The 20,752-nt window shown below is 36.1% G+C and overlaps 1 protein-coding gene across 1 annotated transcript in view; it reads right to left on the reverse strand.

Annotated features, from left to right (window-relative positions):
* Positions 1 to 2,799: 2,799 nt before the first annotated feature.
* The window catches only part of TRIP11 (thyroid hormone receptor interactor 11), a 29,853-nt gene continuing 11,900 nt past the window's right edge, over positions 2,800 to 20,752 (reverse strand). Inside the window, exons 11-21 of the mRNA XM_421324.7 lie at positions 17,191 to 20,220; positions 16,188 to 16,328; positions 15,788 to 15,981; positions 14,402 to 14,565; positions 13,994 to 14,097; positions 13,166 to 13,265; positions 8,173 to 8,254; positions 7,315 to 7,429; positions 6,650 to 6,772; positions 5,619 to 5,766; positions 2,800 to 4,922 (exon numbers count right to left, since the gene is read on the reverse strand). Coding sequence (XP_421324.4) covers positions 4,714 to 4,922; positions 5,619 to 5,766; positions 6,650 to 6,772; positions 7,315 to 7,429; positions 8,173 to 8,254; positions 13,166 to 13,265; positions 13,994 to 14,097; positions 14,402 to 14,565; positions 15,788 to 15,981; positions 16,188 to 16,328; positions 17,191 to 20,220 — 4,410 coding nt within the window. The 3' untranslated portion in view covers positions 2,800 to 4,713. The remainder of the gene's footprint in view (positions 4,923 to 5,618; positions 5,767 to 6,649; positions 6,773 to 7,314; positions 7,430 to 8,172; positions 8,255 to 13,165; positions 13,266 to 13,993; positions 14,098 to 14,401; positions 14,566 to 15,787; positions 15,982 to 16,187; positions 16,329 to 17,190; positions 20,221 to 20,752) is intronic.

Here is a 20,752-nt window from a genome sequence, read left to right on the forward strand (position 1 = left end):
AGGCATTTTCAAGTATAATATTCCGTATACCTGGGAGCTATCAGCAGCAAGGTAGCTACATCAGCTTCCGAGGAGGAGGAAACATTTGTGTATGATTCCCAATGAGAAGAAAAAAACAAACGAACAACAGTGTAGAAGATCTCAAATCAAAATGGCTACAAACAGAAAAAGGGTGTGCTCAGCTTCCTTGTTAAGGAGGCCTGGGAAGTGGTGTTTTTTTTTGTGTGTGTGTGTGTTAGTGTGAACATTCATGCTAACAGTTATTCGCTGACCATTGTGGACCCAAAGACAGTAACCCTTCCAAAGGCAGTTTGGAGCAGGCTGCCAGAAACTTGAGTGCCAATGATATCAATTCTAAAATCTGTGAGAAGATGTCTAATGGGAATCTTAACACAAGGGTGGAGAAAAGATTAATTTACTGCCCGAGATCAAGGATGATGTACAACATCTGTGAACACTTAACGGAAATCAGATTTAACCAGCAATAACACAGGCTCAGTAAGAAGGGACAGAATGACCCCAAATTACTTAGTATGGGCTCTTAGCAAATGATAAATGCCTTTTTTTAAGTAAGAAACAAGGAACAGTTATCTTCTCATTACTATTTCCGACAGGGAAAATAAGCCTTTAAATTACATGATTCAATTTTCTTCTACTTGGCAAGATGTCTGAGACTTTTAGCAGCATGCCTGAACTCATGACATGGAACAAATTAATCTAAATTAGCCCTGCAACAGATCTAATACAATCAGCAAACAACAGACACTTCTTGCACACTTAACACTGATAATGTCCTCTAACTATTATTTGCTATGAAACGTATTTCAAGAGTTGGATAGGTGATGCTTTCACACACTGAATTTTAGAACACCAAACTGCTCTACAAGCTTGAGAGAAATGTAACAAGAGTCTACGTTGCTACTGCTGTAGACAACATTCCATATACAAATTATTTGTTCCTACTTAAATAAGAAGCCAGCAGCTGCCTGTTCCTTTATTTTTATTGTGGATTTCATATATAAGCTCTGCAGGGCTGCAAATAAATTCAGTAGGATATAATGGCACAAACCAAAATAACAAAAATAGGCTGCTAATCCTTGTATATTATTTCTAAGAATGCTTAATAGAAGCTTTCCACCTGAAAGTCACATGCACATACAGAAACAAACTACAAATGTTACTGGAGGGGAGAAACAGAGCAGAAGTAGAACAAACACAGTATTTTTAATTCCTTAAGCTTTACTGCTAGCACTGCTGTATGTCTGACATATATCTTTTTAAACACTGATGCAGACACAATGGCTACCTTAGTTTTAATGTCCAGCTATCTCAGAGATCTCTGAAAGAATGCACGAAGCTGTTATCCCTGTTATTTCTGCAGTTACTGATGTTTCTCCATATTAAGCTAACAGTTGTTTTTTCTTCAAGTAGATGGCAAATTAAGAGATTAATTTTATTCCAGTTACAACTGCTCCCAGATTACAATTCAATTAACAATTGTGTCACATTAAGCTAATTGAAAAATTATTCTTGAGCTTTTACAACCGAGTCATCAAAGCTGTCAGTAACAGGACTTCAAAGCTTAACACTGTGAAGCTCTCATGAGGCACGTGACAATGTGAAATACTTACAAGTACCTTTGTTCAAGTCTCTTCAGCTTTGTCTCTCCATCATATCCATAGGTATAAGACAGGCAGCCTGTCTTATAAGTAACTATTAACGCAAAGCGTGTCAAAAATATGAATAAGAAGGAATAAGAAAATGCAGGCTGGGAACTCATGCTTGATAAAAAACAAAATACATTCTTTCTACATTTATCATATAATGTCACAAACTGTGTGTCGTATGACTGTGACTGATGGGTTTAATGCAAGAAATTTTAACTTAAAACAAACAAAACACGTTATTCTATAGTAATAATTACAAAGACCAACCAGCTACATCCTTTCCTTTGCTTGGAATGCATGACGCAGGATGACCTGCATTCACGATAAAGACACTAGAGAAGAACCCTTATTTCTTCCCTTACACCAAGTTTGCTATATCCTTCCCCTACTACAGTTCTGTTTCTTTACCACTGAAGATTAGCAACAGCCTGGGAGAGCAAATATAGAAGGACCACTCTTCTTTCTCTCTGCAAAAATGAGATGAAAGCAACTGAGTTAAAGACATTTTTCAACTACTGCAACTGCTCAAATTCTAAAGGGACTTCTCCCCCACCCCCTCTGCTGTGTGAAAGACCCACACAATTAACAGGATAGACTACATGAGTCACATACTTAAATGCAGGAAACGGGTGAAGTGAATATACACAAAACAGTTGTCAAACACAAAGCAAACTCAGAAGAAAAAAAAATCAGAGGAAAAAAATATTTTCATAAATCTTTCAATAAAAACAAATATTGAAAGTTACTTATAGCAGTGGGTGAGACCGTTTAAGAAACAGAATCAAGGCAATGTATTTGTTCTTCACTTTTCAGTGGGAAAGCACTGGCTGGAACGCAGAACACATTTTATCTCCAATAAAGAACAAAACCCACTAATGTAATTTTAGAATGAGCCCTAGAACAGAAACCTCTAAGCCATGGAAGATTTTCACTACAGTTCAACAGACCTCCTAGTATTTATGGACCAAAGCCTCTAACATCCCTCCTATGGAGGATTTTCTCCTTCTCTCCAAAGGACCCGGATGAAGAATTCTGAAGTTCTTCAATACTTTTGCTTGGTTTTATATTTCCCTCCTCAAACTCTTTTATCTTACTGTATAAATGAAGCTGATTTACAGCATCCCAAAACAAATGGTCTCACCATGCTTTATTTATTGGCATTTATAAAGCCTCCTGGAAGAGAAACACATACACGTTAACTTCTCTATAATTGAAGAAAAAATATGCTGAAGTTAAGATCTGCTTAGTTAGTATATTCCATCTGTAATATGTAACATACATGATTTTTAGAACATTTATTTGTGCTTTGACTCACTCAAAGGCAATTTTATTCTGAAGCAGTTGTGCATCTTCAAATGGACATGATTACAAGAACAAGGAAGACTGCATATAAGACATCCAATACGAGTTTTCCTTATATTTGCTATAGAAACAAAATTACCTATTCCAGTCCATAAATAAAGATATACATTTGAGGTACCAAACTGAAATGTTTCCAGAAGAGGTAATTTTAAATTCTCATTTCATTTACTACACAATGTAGAATTTACTTTGGTACACTCTCTGTGGCTGCCATTCTGTCAGAAGTCAGACTGCCACCAGACCTTGTCTATTAAGGGAGTAAAAAATGTAGAACAAAAATCCAATATGGTCACTGGAGAAAAAGGTCTCAAGTTCTCAAGGTAAGTACAGTAATTAAAATAAACTTTGCTAGATTTCAAGGCAACAAAAGAAATTCACTACTTGACCTTTACATAAATAAATGCAAAGATTTCTTGCATTATTTTGGTTGATTCTGTACAAGTTTCTGTGATTAATTTTATTTAAATATAACTCTTACAACAATTTAATCCAGGGTCTTAATGAAAATGAGAAGCAAAGGTTGACAGTTCTAATATAGAACTTGCACAACAGTTATCTTTCAACACTGACTAAACAAACAATGGCATATAAAAAGGTTTAGAAATTACACACTTTAAAATGAAGATGTTTTATCTTGATTAACTGTTGTTACGAGATGAATTTTTCCCTTTAGTATGCAACATCATTCCTTACTTGCCAACAATGTGTACAAATTATCGCAGCAAAATTTACAGAAAAATTGACTTTGGCCTCGGTCTTACAAAGACCTATTTACATATTTGGGATAAGTAAGCATGTTCTTCCCTTTAAATTCTGTACATATGTTAAAGCTTTAAGCCTATATTTGAATCTACAAAATACAGCAAGATAAAAAGTCTGTCAAATATACATCTTAGACCATTACAATACAGCGTCTTTACATACATGAACTTATTTTTTGCTCAGTTGTCCACTCTTCATCACATGCCCACCTCTAAAAAATGGAGCACTCCCACAGTTAACTCCTTAGCGCTGATGGGTTTGACTGCTGAAAGCAGTTATTAGGTAGGGGAAAAAGAATCAAATCCATGTGAGAAAGAGATTAATATGCCCCAAATTGCCCCCCAAAATGAAGAATCCTGTAAATAAAGAGATACATACCTTAATACAACTAAGCATAACAAATACCCTGTGGGGAAAAGTACAGCTACTCAACAATCACACTTCCATTTACTCAACTTTTCATTCTTTGAAGTTTATATCATTAATTCAACACCTCAAATAAGTTCAATTTTGGCTAGATGTCTGTATTCATTTATTTTTAAATTTTGGTAATTGAAGCTCTGCTGCCAACAGCAGATCATTTTCATGGAAAAAAGGACCTCAACACCAAAGAATTAATGCTGCATATGCATAACTGAAAGTACTCAAGAGTAAAACTAGTGTTTAGAAGTCCTTCAAACTGTCCTGTCACAATCTAGCAACAAAATCTAATCTATGTCCCAAATGAATACTTGCTACAAGGAAGGCAACTCTGCATGCGATCATTCAAATTTACATTAGTTTGTAATTAAAAGAAAAACAAGATACAATTGCAAACAAGTATACAACTTTATACAGAAGGCCTCACTGTGGTAATTTATATATAGCATAGTGTTCTCATTTTCCTTAAAGTGCTATCAACATCATATTGGTTCAAGGTCATCTATTGTTTTAGGAGGTCTTTTAGAACAGCACCAGCACTGGCATCAGGGGACACTGGCAGTGGTGTAAAAGTAGGCAAAGCATCTGAAATAGGTTTCATAAGTAGATGTCCAGAACTAGGAGCAGGTGTTATGAGAGGCACTGCTGCAGATCGAGGTGCTATAAATGGATTTGTGTCTGGTCTTCTGCTGATTCCTGAGACTCCAGAATCTGAAACATAAAACAAACAAAAAGTTCTACTTTATTGGAAAGTTGTTGCAAGTCTATCCAATTTTAGAGCATTTGCCCTGAAACAAATTTTACAACTGCATATTACTTTTGCAATACGAAAATTCCATCTGCTTACCATGGACCGCAGATACTCTCATAGACTTATTTCTATCTTCTCTCATGTTGGATGTTACCTGCCACATTGCTTCTTTTGTTCAACAATTCCCGTGTCTACACTAAAAGTCACCATTTAAAAATCATGGCACTTCCAGGACATTCCCAACCACATTGTGCTTGTTGGCATGAAATTCAGTAGAAACTCATGATATGCAATAAAATCTATACATTTTTGTGACATGGAACACAAACACCCTATACAAAGGTTCACTTCACCTATGCAACATCAAACACAAACTATCTGTCACACTGACTCCAGTACTATGCAAGGACATAAGGTCCACACACATGCACTACCACACAGCACTCAGGTAAGGCTTCCTACCCTATGCCGTATTGGGGCAGCTGCCCCAGGGTCAGTTTCAAGAAAACTCATGTAAATAAAGATCACAGACAGTGAGTCACAACTGAGTCTCGAGTCCTCATGTTAGCACACTGGTCAAATTATTAAAAAAAAAAATGTATTTGTAGTGAATAAATTTGTTCTCAGCATAATTTCAGATTTTCTTTAATTGTTACCTGATATTTGACCGCTGCTTGGAGTACTGCTAGTTTTACCAGTTCCTGCTGCTCCTAAAGGTTTCATATCATGAACGGAAAGCTTGGGTGGAGGAAGGCTTGGGCAAGACTCTGTTTCAAGGAATTTCACAAACAGCTCTGAAAAAGACTACAAAAAGCTACTAGTTATTAAATTTTACGTGCTTTTCAAAAGATAACACATACACTTCCACCATAGTCCCATTATTGGTTTTAGGAAATAGTTTCAAGAAACCTATGCTGCTACTGACATCGCAAGTACTTGCTGCCTGCTTTATTTCAGTGGGCAAAATAAATAAATAAGTAAATAAAAATCCCTACACTTCATGATCACGTAAAGGAGTTATTTCTCAACAAGGCTGTCTAGCTCAATGAGCAACAACAACAAAAGTTAATTCAATCTGCTCAATCTCTCAGTGCTTAAGCCCTGAGTGCATTATTTAGTGGTCTGCAAAATGGAAAGTTCTACAGATTAACTGCTCCCATGGACCATACTATGAAAACTGGTGCTATTTGGAAGCTTAAACTATCAACTTTATATGCTGTACATAAGAGACACAGACTCCAGCAGCTGAGAAAGATTTACACGTAAAATTTAAAGTACAAATGGGAAACACTGTCATGAAAATATGGTATTATGGTCTTTTCTCTTGTTGAGTATTGCAGACTTTCAGACTCCCATATGTATTTAACCTCCGACACTGTCAGTTTGCAGTATCAAGTCCATACTGGAAGAAGTCAGTGGTCCCAGGAGCCAGTGGAACAGTAAGTAGTTTTGTATTAGCCCAACACTTACAATTATGCAATTGTTTTCAATACCTATACATTTACTTAGTCAGAAGGGAACAATACGTCCCAAAAACAAAACATGCCAGAGCAGCTGCACAGAACATACAAATAATGTAAGATACAGTAGAATTGAAAAATTGACCTCAATATCTTATGGACCAAACATAAGCACTAATATGCTACTGCTCTAGTTCTTCCACTCAAAATACATAATTAATCCTTACACTATTAAAACCAGTCTGATGAGTTGGTCGTAAAGGTGTGCTTGGGACGCTCTTTGATCCTGTTCCTCCACCAAGCCAGCCAGTCACCCATCTTGTAACTCCCCTCTGGTCTTCAGAGAGTAACTGGAAGGTTTAACAAAAAGTTAGGAAACAAAATAAAGCAGCAGATGAAAAACCTGCAGCACTGTGCTCACTGTATCACTGTAAGTCACGTAGGAATTCCATAGAATCCTACAGGTAACTTTAATTGCTACCAAAACCTTAATCTTTCCCTCCTAAAAACCGACAGTTTAAGATCCTCTTTGCTTAAAAATGTACAAGTCACATTCTTCTCAATACCTAGTAGTACCTATGAAGTTAGATGATTTTTCTTTCACTGACATATTAGAGCTATTGTATACAGCAGTACAAACAGTACAAAGTTAAATCCTTTCCTTTCTGTATTTGTACTCCTCAGCAAGATGAAATCTAGTGTATCAAGTAAAGTTATCCTAAGATTTCATTAAGATCAGCATGTTCCACATACAAAATGAATTCAGGTAAGAACAAAAAACATACATTTTGTCCCCCAACTATCAGTGTCAGGACAATCACATTTAGTTTAGCAGCGAGTCATTCTATTTTCAGGTAAGGATACTACAAATGAATTAGAATCATAGAATTACCTGATCAAGTTCCTCTTTTTTCATACCCAAGATACTTCCCATTAACCTTAACACCTCATTACGTTTATTTTTTGGAGTATGAAAATGTCCAATGAAGAGATTCCTCATCAGGAGCCTGCAGAACAAAGACTGTTATACTGTCTGCTCCTAGATAGCAGGTGATAGGGAAATTCTAATGCATTTATTCCTTATACTTTTGCCTAATTTACAATAACCCAAATAAACAGTCCAGTAAAGGAATTAAATGGGAATCTCATGAATTTCCTTCCCCTCTAAGTTAAAACACTTCTTAAACAATGAGCTGCGATTTGGACAGTATTACAAGTATTATATGCAGTAACATGAATCTGAATTGTATGTTACCAACTTTTGATGCAAGTAACACAATGCAGGAAAATATTATTCCCAGATCTTGACTCAAGAACCTTTAAACTGTCCCAAACCAAGACCTAAGGAATGAGCAGGGGAACCCTATCCTGATTTCAGTTCTAACACAGGGAGAGAGAAGATGATGATGATGACTATGGAATAGATCAAATCCAAAGAGCATCCAGGTGATGCCATTCAAACCTTAGATGCATTATAACAAATGATCAGTAAGAACTTTTCTCTCCATTTTTGTAACTCATGCTAGTGAAGTGTAATTCTACTTAAACATATAAACCAATTTTGATACACGTTGGTTTGAATCAAAACTAATATTTACAATCGCCAATTGAGAAATGTCAAAATAGAAGTATAATTTCAAGATTACATAGAGAAGCTCAGTTCTGCACTACTCTTGCAACTGTTAGTAACACATCTGTACATTACAAAGAAGAATAAAGAACAAAAATGTACACCAATATAATGACTTACTTGTCCACTTTTCCTTCTGTGCTGTTGATGAGATTCATTAGTTTATTTTGCACATCTTCTAACATTTCTCTTCTAATCTCACCTATAAAAATGTTATGTCAAAGCAAATAAAAATCACAGACTTTGTTTCAATGTGTTATTAGTAATACATATCTTTTAAAATAAAGACAAGCTAATATATATGTTTATTTAGAACAGTATCAGCACAATTTCTTATAAAAAGTGTCAACTTAGTGATTATTACTTCAATTCATAAGCTAGAATTTTCAGAACAATACTGAAAGCTGAAGTACAGAAACACAGGATATCAGTCAACTGCAGAAGGTCTGATGAACTGCTCAGTCCCATCTAGACTGTACAGAACTGGAAAGAAGTTCTTTATCATGCTGTCATTGGGTCTTTGGATCTCAATATTTAAATACATTCACTCTCATCCAATAATTTCCTAGCAGGGATTTTGCTACAATTCTAAAATTTAGAAACGCAGATTATTTGTTAACTTAAATTTAGAATACACCTGATGACCCCATCCTGTGCCAGGAACTCTGGCTTACTCTGACCTCTCACAAACTAAAGCTCACCATAAAGAAAAAGAATTTCTGAAAGGTTTTACCAGCGAAAATATTTTACAACATTCTGACTCTAAGGATACAAGACTCAAACTTTTATCTTTATAAAACTCAGCTATGTTAAAAATTGGATAAGAATACCTTACGTTCAGGTCTACACAACTTTATGCAAAAAGCGTAAAGTAAAATGTGATAAAAAAACTCACATCCTCAAACACATGACTTACAAACACTAACAAACTGTTGTCCAAGAAGAAAACAAATAGCTACAAGGTACAAAGAACTCACTGAAGGTAAGCTTAAAAACAGCCAAAACAGATTTTTTCACCGAACCTTGGTTCTGCAAGATACTACCTTTAAACTAACTTCTTTTCCTAATAAAAGCACAAGTCTTCATAGCACACACAAGCTGAGCAACCTAACATACCTAGCATCCTCAACATAAAGACAACTGCTATCCTGAAGTTGCATAAGAGATGAATTTTTTTCTCCCCTCTCTCTGCAAGGCTGAATTCTTCAGATGTTTTCAAACTCTATGGAAAAACTCCCAACCAACATAAATTTCCTCTTATTTTAATATTCCTTGGTCTCGTGTTGATTAAAAAAAATATATATATATATTTTTTTTTATGGTAAATATTTGTAGGAATGACTGGATATGTTGAAATTCTTTGAAATAATCACATATTTCTTGGGAGAAGATGCAAATGAGGGAAGAAGAAAAGTGACTTGTAGGAAGTTTTATAATTTCCAGATGTAAGGTCAATAAGAATACACATGTTGTAAAGTATTGGATGATCAATAAGTACACAGAGAAGTAAGGCTTAGTAAGATTATCACATTGGAAAAAATAATCATAAATAAATGAAAATGTTGTAGGCTCATGAGAAACTCCCTGAGGAGCAATCTCCAGAAAGAGATCCTTCCCCAGTGGCAGTCAGCCCTTAAATGAGGCCTAGGAGAGGTGCAGCCAGGCTCCACTCCTTCCGGTCACACAGGTGAATTGCCTTCACCTGTGCTCCCATGTCTGACTCTGGGCTTGCCTCAGGTGCTCAATCAGAGGTTCAGGCTGTGATTCAACAGTTCCCATACACAGATCATTTGAGGTGCAAGAAAATTTTCCACTCTGGTTTCCATGTGACTTTCAATCTTTAATATATGCATGTCACTACATGGTTCTCTATTTAACAGCAGTAACTCCCTGAGAACCTGTGAGAGTTTTTGTGCATCTACACAGAGAGCTAGGCTGTGGAATGTGTCCTGATCAAATACTCCACAAGTTTCCATGAACACTTCACAAATACGAATTTTGGAAGATAAAGAGTAGAACAAATTAATTAGTGTCATGCTGGGAACATTACTTAAAATTATGCTTCTTTGCAAGCGTGTTTAAACAGGACCTCCAAATTTGAATGAAGCTGCAGGCACACCATGGAAGCTGAGAGGTTATTTAGGTCTCCATAGTAAAAAGGATAATCAAAGAAAAAGTTAAACTACTAATTTTGATTGAAAAAAGAGAAACAGCATCTGAAAATAAGGTTTAAGTATGTTTCAAGATGTTGCTTTTGCTCTACGTGGTGAGATTACAGGAAGTTTCCTTCTTACTTTTTTAAAACAAACCGATGAATGGTTTTTGAAGTGAAATGTTACTTCTGTTTTCTACTTTTTCCTGAGAAAGCTTTTATATCAGAGCATCAACTTTTAAGGACAGCTACATAGCTACATCACTCACACCGATTACACAGCCCTACCCGTGGACATATTTTTAAATGGAATATTTCCTTCTAAAATGGAACCTTACAGTTAGAAGGACTTAAGCATGTACTCTGTGTGTACAAAAAGACTGAATAACAAAAAAGAACCGAGCCAAAATTCAGCACGGACTGCTGTAAACCAGACATTTACAGCAGTCTCCAATAATTTGTTAACCATTTATGGCAATCCCAAAAACTGCATCTGGTACATCTTATACTTTTCCATTAAAATCACTTCTCCTGCCAAAAAAAATCCATAAAGAAATCCATCAAAGGATTTGGCCAACAAAACTGTGTCTGGGAATGTATTTGGCTAATTTTCAATAAGACATTATATGTTTTCTTGTATAAACAGAGAAAATGGAATGGTCTCTTTTTCAATAAAAATTATGATTTATCCTACAACAACACTGAAGCGCTGCTTCCTTTATAAAACAATTTCTTTTCAATTTTTAACAATTACATTGCTTGCCACTATAACATAGTTTGATAAAACACTGAGACCCAGCTTTCTCTCACAGTTCAAACCCATTAACACATTATCCCTTCTGCTTTCAGGAAGCTTAGCTATCAAAATTAACCAGTAGCATAAGAGCTCTCCAAATAATAGCATCAAATTTGCCTACGTCAAAGTTATTTTCAATCCAGGGTTTTTGAACATTTCCACTGTGATATCTCTTGTAAGAGAGAGATATAAAGAACAGCCATTAAAAAAAAAATCTACTGAATTAATAGTAGATTGATGCAGAGTGAAACTTCATTCAGTTTGTCAAGTTCATATGTGAACTCAGAACAATGCTATGGTGCCCACTGGGATGTCAAACTGTACTTACAGATAAAATACATTTAAATAATGCATAGTTATGAAAAAGTTCCAGCTTTTTTGAGGAGTTCTTTCTGAAATTGCAAGGGCTTTAAAAGGACTGTTCACACCAATTGCAAAATCACAAGCAAGTCTGCTTTAAGAAAATATTATATATTCCAAGAGGAAAACAGATCACAATTTAAGAATGAATAGCAATAATTAGTTCAATGTGGTCAGAGCTAAAAGAGTTACCATTGCATCCAGCAGAGATGATTTTGCAAGCACCTTCCTGTAGCAAGACTTAACTAAAAGACTTCACTCCCAGATTTCCCACAGATATTGAGGGGGAAAAAAAAATCAGAAGGTACGAGATCACAGAATGTGAGCAAGTCTCTGCCCTTCAAACTCTCCCTTAAGAGCCCCCTTTTGGGAGCAATAAGAAGTTCTCCTCTTGCTTCACATTTATCCCACATAGATCTGAAAGTTAGACTGTAACAAAGGATGCTGCAGTAACAGCAAAATATGGTAACCCACAAAAAAGAAGGAAAGAACAGGCAGAACTCAGCTGGAAAATTGAAGAGAAAAAGGCAAACAACACAAATAAGAGTGATTAAAAAAAAAAAAGATGTTAATACTCCCTCAGTAGTTGGTACTGCTAATCACTAATGTGAGAACTGTCACACAGCTAGACAGACCACTTCCCCTTGTGGCTCAAGGAAACACTGAAGTAAAAATTACACGTCAGGGCTGAGATTTAAGGACAGGAATCCAGCAAAATTACTATTCATTCTATGTTATGCTTTACCTAATGATACAACTCCTTTCTCATGAAAGCTCATATTAATGAAGATAAAACACCACAGTGATCAAATCTTATCCATACAGCTATTGCATCATCTCTAATCAAGTCTGAGCTTGTAAAATCTTACTGATGTCTGGCATTCACATACACTGTACAGAAATCACTTAGTTTTTTCTATTTGATTAGAATAAAGTTTGAGACCACAAAGCAGAAACTCATAAAAATGGTACTTGTTTTTCCTACAAGGTATTCTGCCTGTTTAGGCTCTCCTATACAGCGTCAATGCAAGAAGTACTTACAAAAGAGAAGGCTATGTGCCCATCACAGATTTTACATTCCAGTGATGTTGCTCAGAGGAAAATACCCATCTCCAAGCCATTCACAGAAACAGGATCATTTACAATGGAAGGGACTTTCTTAAGTTACCCAGTCCAACACCCCCAGCTAGAATAGGCTGTCCTGAACTGCACGCAAATGGGTTTTGAGTATCTCCATGGATGGACACACCTCTCTGAGCAAACTACTCTTTTGATCACCCTCACTGTAAACACTCTTCCTTTTCCAAATTGTTTCTCCAGGCACACTCTTTTTACCATTTAGCCAATGTTTGTCTTCAGATCCAAATTAACAAAGTTTGTAAAATGGCAAATAATTTAATCAAAGAACAGTATGAAAGGCATCTTTCTAAATCTGAGCAATCGGGAAGTTCTAAAAGGAGATCTAAAAATTCAAACTAAAGGCATGCATGAGGCCTTCCGCATGATCTCTTCAGTCTTATACCTATGGAAGAGCTATTCCCTCTACATCTCTTACCAATAGCATATCCTGTACCTCACAGTAACTTTGTCTATGTGAAATACGGTAGCTAATTTGAAAAAAATGTGACAGCATCTGATATTTCACAAACTTTTTAGGAGATACAAAACTAAAGCTGATTCAAGGGCTTTGGTATCTAAAGAAGAAGAAAAAAAAAAGAATAACTTCAAGGCATTTCTTAGAGAAAGACACCTAACAGAAGGTACACGCACTTTAGAAACGTTTAATCAGAGAAAAAATGTGTTACCTTCTTTTTTAAGCTCTTCAATCTGCTCCTCTTTAACATCAAGTTGCTCAGTAAGCCTTGATGCTGCATCCAGTGCAGCATTTGCCTCTTCTAAGTTTTCCTGAAGAGAGGGCAGGAAAAGGACAAAAAGGGAAGCACAGGAGTTCACTTACAATTATGCTAATGCAACACAGATCAAACATAGAAAACATTTGTACTTTATAATAACTTGGTTGGAAACATTCCCAGAAGAACACACGCTATCTTGCTGGCCTTTTGGTCCCAGCCTGGCCCCATCCCCGATCTGAAGAAAAAAGAATGACCTAACTTGATCTAGAATCATAGAATCCTTAGAGTTGGAAGGGACCTCTGAAGGCCAAGGTCCAGTCCAACTCCCCTGCAATGGACAGGGCCACGAGAGCTAGATCAGGCTGCCCAGAGCCCGATTAAGCCTCAGCCTAAAAGTTTCCAGGGACGACACATCAACCACACCACTGGACAACCTATTCCAGTGCCTCACTACCCTCAATAAAAAAGATTTTTTTCCTTATATCTAACCTAAATTTACTCTCTTTGAGTTTGAAACCATTTCCCCTTGTTCTGTCACCACCGACCCTGCTAAAGAGTCTGTCCCCTTCTTTCCTGTAGCTACTGAAAGGCCGCTACCATGTCACCCTCACAGCCTTCTCTTCTCCAGTCTGAAGAGCCCCAGCTCCCTCGATCTGTCCTTATACAGGCTACTCTAATACAGTAACAGACAATTAACACTTCACACAGCAGTTGAAAAAAAAAATTATATCACTAATTAGCATGCAACTTCATTGGGTTCAACTTCATTATTCAGCCTACCTGTAGTGATATAACTTTTTCTTCTAAGTTTTTGGCTTTTTTTTTCCATTCTGCAGTCTCTTTTTGGTGCTTTTCCAGCTCTGCTGAATACATGGCTTTTTCTTCTAATGAGTTAAAAATACAAAAAGAAAAAGAAAAATCTCCATTCGTAATACATAATTCTCTTTTTTGAGATAAACAATTGCAAAATCTCAGCATTGTCACATCTGGCATTTGTGAGGTAGAATTCTAATTTCATAAATAGTATAGTGGCCACCAGTTTTCACATCTCTTAAAAGATGAACAATTTTAAAATTCAAGCTATCAAAATGAAAATCGAGGAACTATGTATTTCAAAAGCACCAAAATACAGTAATTATCTCATTTGAAGAATGCTTGCTGTGACTGATATTTCTCGACAAAACTTACCCTGTTGGAATTGCTCTAGTACCATCTGCAGGTTGGTCAGTGACAATGCATACTGTTTCACTTGGTCCTGTGAGATGGCGAGCTGTAGCACTGTTTCATCTCTCTGCTTGGAAACCAGGTTTAATTGCTCTTGCAAGGATTCAACCTGCAGATTAGCTTGATGACTTAAATGAGCATGAAATAAATTATTTAAGACAATGACAAAAATCATCACAGAGAAAATTAAACTACAACAAAATGAAGACATTTCCACCCCACCCCCTGAATTCCTCTTAAAAACAAACAAAAAAATCTCCTAATACCACATTTTAAATAACCTGCTAATAAAATTTTTGCAATCCAAGAACTTTTGCTTGAAGTGCCCTGCTTCAATTACTAAATGAATCAACAAGTCTTTCTACCAACTTTTACTGTTAAAGGCAATCACCAATAACTCAGTATAGCCTGCTCCATACTGACCACTGAATATCCATTTAATTTCCCATTATACAGAAATATTATGAACCTGATAATCTACGAACCTACATTAGTGGGTGCCTATCAGGTACAAAAATAGGCTGTATTTCTTGAAAGACATTTGACAAGTTCCTACAAAGAATTAAAAAATATTCTGTCAGTTTTTACATAGCTTTCTCTCAACTCTTCACGTTTCTGCACTGTTTTCCACAACAAATTCTGCTCAACTCAGAAATCTCTTTGCTGAGAACGTTACGAGCAAAGTTTATCTTTGGCACTTAAGGAAGTAGGAAAGACTGCAGCTACATATATATTTTTGATTAAAATACTTGTTCATCTGGACAACTGCAGTGAAACAAAAGAAATCTTTTGCTTGAAGTAACAAACATGCCTATATTAAAGACAAGCCTTGACTAATTTTAATACTCTGATTTTCATTGTTCTGAATGAAAACTGAAACTATAATAAAAATATATATAAATGCTTACAGCACTATACATCTTTCTATACTAAAGCATGAAGATGTGTACTCATCTTGAAAGGAAGTATCACAAGCACACCTGTTTTGAACTGTACTCTTTCCAAGTGAATGAAACCTTGATTTTAAAAGCAATTAAGATACTGTTTCATCCTTCCACATGCAATTAAATTGATAGGTTGAGGAATTTTTGTTGTTTCTAGTTCTAAGCAGTCAAAGACCTGAGATAGCTATAGCTGCTACAAGAAGGACAAAATTTAGTTCATTACAGTTGTCAAGGTTATTTCATATTGCCTCTCTGATTCAGGATTACACTAATTCATATATTTTTTGTTTTCTCAAGTGCCCAGCACGCTTTAGAATGCTAATTCAATAAAATGAAGTCATCAGCTTCTTCCAGCTAAGTGAAATATTCACAGACAATGGCACTGCTGGATAAATGAAAAAATTACCTGGCATTCTCCACTGCAGTAGATGAAGACACGAGTTTTTCTTCCAAAATTGAAACTTTTTTTCTTAGCTTGGTCTCTCTGTCTTCTGCAGCTAAGGCTTCTCGTGTATAGGAGTCCTCCATTTCTATAAGGTGGTTACGCAACCTCTCCAGCTCCTGATTTAGGCGCTGCTCTTTCTCATGCAAATGCTGTATCTGTGTAGAACACACCTTAAGTTGCTTGTATTATCAGCTTTCGCAGAGGAAAGTAAGCAAAGAAAATGTACTTTGAAGCATATTGCTTGTGTAATGATTTTGAGTGCTTCTACAAGTTATTACTAACAAAAATTATGCAGAAAATATTATAGATGCAATTTCTTATTCTTTTATTTCTTACAACAATAAGTTATGTGGTGGCATACCTCACTCTGTAAGGCACTGCTCTCCATTTGCTTCTGTTTGAGCGCTACCATAACTTGGTCTCTCTCTTGCTGAAAAGTAACAGCCTTTTCCTGCATTGATTTAACCTCATTTAGCAGTTGATTCAGTTCCCCTGTTTTGCCCTGAGGAAGACATTAAAAAAAGCATTTCAAACACAGCAGTTATACCAAAGGAAATGTAATCTTGGTAAATGTAAAGACAATACTAACGTAACAAGGAAATGGGCAAGACACACATGGCCCTTCAGCACAGAAACACATTCAGGGAAAACATTACTCTGAAGTTGTTTCACTCATCACTAAAAGACAAAATACAAGTTATTCCTAAAGGATACTACACAGTTGCTGTTTTAATTAACTGCTGTGAGTAGATACCTCCTCAAAGAAACTCTTTGTTTCTTTAAAAAAGGTTCTCACTCAAATTACTTCCACAGTACTTAATAAGCTACTGCAACCTTTCTCTGAAGGTACACTGAAAAAAAAAAAACAAACAAAACTAGCTACTTTTCCATATGTCAAACTGTGAGCAGAAACCATTACTTTTTTTTTTTTCCCCAGTGAAGCTTCTTCAGCTATAAAAAGATATGTGAACCCATTCAACTCCTAGAGATGCTGTGAAGCAGCCACATTGGAATGACTGACACTTGAGGAAAGAACATTGAGAAATTAGTCCTCCTTGCCACCTCTTCAAGTTTTATAAACTAAAAATAACATACGGTAGTTAATGCAGAATAGGCAAAAGCAAAATACTAAGCAGCTCTTCAGTAAATGAGTATTTTCCAAATGAATGAAAACTGTAGTTTGTGGATACAAAATTAACAGATAAAATTGTAAGCCACTCATCTGCTGATTTTTCATTTTTTATGCTGTAGTGCAATGCAGCAAGGAGTCACCAATTTCAGGCAAACACATGATGTGTACATATATGTGAAAATACATTACCACGCAACTTACTGCAAAAGATAATAAACATGAACACACATACCTGTTCTTTCTCTTTCAATAGCTTCTCAAAAGCAAGAGCTTTTTCCTTCATTGAGTGAGACTCAAACTCTTTCTCTTTCAGCATCATTGAAAATTGCATATTAGTTTCCTGGAGCGCTCGGAATTCTGTTTCTTTTTCTCTACACCTTACAACTATTTTTTCATTTTCTTCTTTCAGTTTTCGAATATCCATTTCTAATATTAAATTCCTTTCTTTGAGATTAGTCACAGCTTGTTTTAAAAGCTCGTTTTCATTTTCTTTGTTACTGAGATTTTCACTCACGGAAAGTAACTGATCACTTTTAGATTTAATCAGTATGTCTTTTTCTCTAAGAGATTTCTGTAAGACATCATGTTTTTCCCTGATCTGCCTCATCTCTGAATCAGTCTCTTCTTGACTCCTTCTTTCAAACTCTGACGCTGTAGCCACAGAATCGGATAATCGTTGATTATTTTCCTGAAGAGTCCTAATAGTTGAATCTTTTTCTTGCAGCTTTTTTTTCAGTTGTTCCAATTCCTTTTGAAGGAGCTTAGATTCATCACTGAGTACTTCAGGAGCACTGCTTTGCATGACTGAAGGTTGTGAAATGATGGAAGCCATTGTCGCAGACGGTGTTACCAAATCAAGTTTACCCAGGAGAAGATCTCTGGTGTTATGAAGCTGTCCTATGGTGTGCTGAACTTGTGCTAATTCTTGACTAAAACTTCTTAGTTTTTTCTCATTTTGCTCATAACTCTGAATCAAGCCATTATAATCTACCTGCAATTTTGAATTACTATCACTTTCAACTGAAATCTGTGCTTGAAGCTTTTGTAGCTCTTCTTGGAGATGAGCTGACTCATGCTGCATGTTCTGAACTGTGGTTATTACCTGCTGCTTCCACTCTTCCATCTTCTTTACCTGCTGTTTTAATTTATCACGTTCTTGTAAAAGTTCCTCAAACTGGTTACTGTTAACACCTCCTGAGCCATTATCAGTACCCGTACTGGATGTCTGCAAGACAGTCAATAACGTTTGGCATTTTTGACTGAGAGCATCTATTTCAATATCTTTTTCTCGAATGATACGGGATAAATTTTGAATAGTTTCTCTAAACATGTCTTGACCGCTATTTTCAAATCTATTAGATAATTTTTGATTCTCTTCTTGCAACCTTACCAAAGCTGCTTCTTTAGCAGCCACCATATCCATGATCTTATGATACTCAGTTTTTAACTGACTGTTCTCTCTTGTCTTTTCACTTAGAACAGCCAGTACTTGTTCTCTTTCCATGACATAAGCTTGTAGCTGCTGCTGAAGACCAAGAACATCCTGCCGATAGGAAGCTGAGGAAACTCTAGCACTGAGAGCTTGTATTTCTAAGTCTTTCTCTTGAATGATTCGAGTAAGTTTGCCAACTTCATCTTTAGACAACTGATCGATTTGTTGACTTAGAGAAACATTCTTTTCATTTAGAAGCTTAATCTCCATCTCCCTTTCTTTGATACCTTTTACTAGTCTTTCAATTTCAGCTTTAGACAAGTCATGTTTTTCATTCCCATTTTCTCCATTAAGCGTCTGAACTTTTGTTTCCTGAAAAAGATCGGTGGAATCAGTCTGAATAACCTGCCTCTCTTTGTGCAACTGAGTTTTAATTTGTTCAATTGTTTTCTGTAATTTTTTAATTTCCTCATCTTTCTCTAAAGAGAGTCTCTCATGTGCGACATTCATTTGTTCACATTGAAATTTAGACTCATCTATTTCCTTTCTTTGCTCCTGCAAGGACTGCTGAAGTTGCACTGTTTTTTGATTCTGGTCTTCTATTGTTTTTTTGTGAACTTCTATTTCTTCTTCAAGACTATTCTTTATCACTTTTAATTGTGTCACCTCACTTTCAAGTTCAATAATAATATCTAGAGTTTTAGGCTCAACCACAGGTGTAGCTCGACTTTGCTGATCCTTAAGACGTTCAATTTCTTCTTTCAAATGATTGTTTTCTTCCTTCATGATAGCAAGACTTTTGTCCTTCTCCTCTACATTTTGTTTTAAGACATCCTGCTTTTTTGAAACTTCCATATATTCCTCAAGTTCCTGCTTCACCAGTGAGGCCTGATTTTTAAGTTTTTCAATAAATTCCTCTTTTTCTTTTAAGAGTTCTGTCAACTGCTTTTGTCCTCCTAAGCTAGTAGTCAACATCTCTTTTGTTTCTTGATGGTCAACTTCCATCTGTTCCATGCTCCTTTTGAGTTCTGCAATCTTAAAATCTTTCTCCTGATTGAGTTTGACTAGGCGCTCGTGTTCAAGCTGCAATGCAGTGGTATTCATACTACGTGCATTTGATAGTTCCTCAATAGTTTGTTCATACTTCTGTGCTTGTTCAAAAAGTCGTTTTTCAGTCTGGTTTAATTCTGTTTCTAAATGCCTTTTCTCCAATTTCAAAGCTTCCACAACTGTGTCTTTCTCTAAGCAAATTTTATTCTTCTCAGAAATTGTATCATTTAACTCCTGTTTTAGTTCTTCAAAGGCTGCCATTAGCTTTCCATTTTCTGTTTTGAGATCAGACAGAGATTTCTCTAAGTCTTCATTTAGTTGCTTATTTTCCAGTTGTTTCTTCTGTAGTTCTACAATCTCTACATCACTTTCTTTCAGAATCAGATCTTGACTACTGTGGCTAGATTCCTGTTTAATATTTTCTGTTGATTTGCTCAAGGATAGAGAAAGTTCCTCTTCTCTTTCTTTCAGTCTTTGTTGCAATTCTCTAATTTCTTTTTTATTATGCAAGTTACAGTCCTGGGCCTTTTTCAATTGTTCCTGAAGGTTTCTTACATTATCTTGAAGTTGCTGCTTGCTTATATGCAAATCATTAAGTGCATATGAACATTGACTTAGTTTTTCTTTCTGAGTATCTAACTCCTTAATAGTTTCCATCTTCTCCATTTCTAATTTTGCTACTTTCTTTCTTTCAACATCTATGTCAAATTTCAGCTGTTTGGTGATGCTATCAGTTTCTATGTGTTGTTTTGACAGCTTCTCCTTCAGCGTAATCATATGCTGAAATGAAGACAAATAAGAATTTGTTAGGAAAGAAGGAGAATCGGCAGACCTATATATTTGATTTTCATCCTCTGAACAATTAAAAATTTGCCTGGAAACAAAAATGCTTCCTACTTAAAAAATAAAATAAAATAAAGTTGAGCTGACAAGTAGTATCAAGTAGATAATTCTAAATGACTGATTTTTATTTACATGGGAGAAGAGGCTGACTGTCACCTCGCTACAACCACCTTTCAGGGAGTTGAAGAGAACAATAACGTCTCCCCTGAGCCTCCTCTTCTCCAGACTAAACAATCCCCATTCCCTCAGCTGCTCCTCCTGAGACTTGGGCTCCAGGCCCCTTCACAGCTTTGTTGCCCTTCTCTGGACATGCACCAAGGCCTTGATGTGTTTCTTGTACAGGGAGGCCTAAAACTGAACACAGTACTCCACATGCAGCCTCTCAAACAATGACTGGCCTTAATGGTCAATCAAACAGGACAGCGACATAAAGGTATCATTTTAATTTCACTACATATAACATGACCTT

This window comes from Gallus gallus, chromosome 5 (assembly GCF_016699485.2).
Source record: "Gallus gallus isolate bGalGal1 chromosome 5, bGalGal1.mat.broiler.GRCg7b, whole genome shotgun sequence".
Lineage (NCBI taxonomy): Eukaryota > Metazoa > Chordata > Aves > Galliformes > Phasianidae > Gallus > Gallus gallus.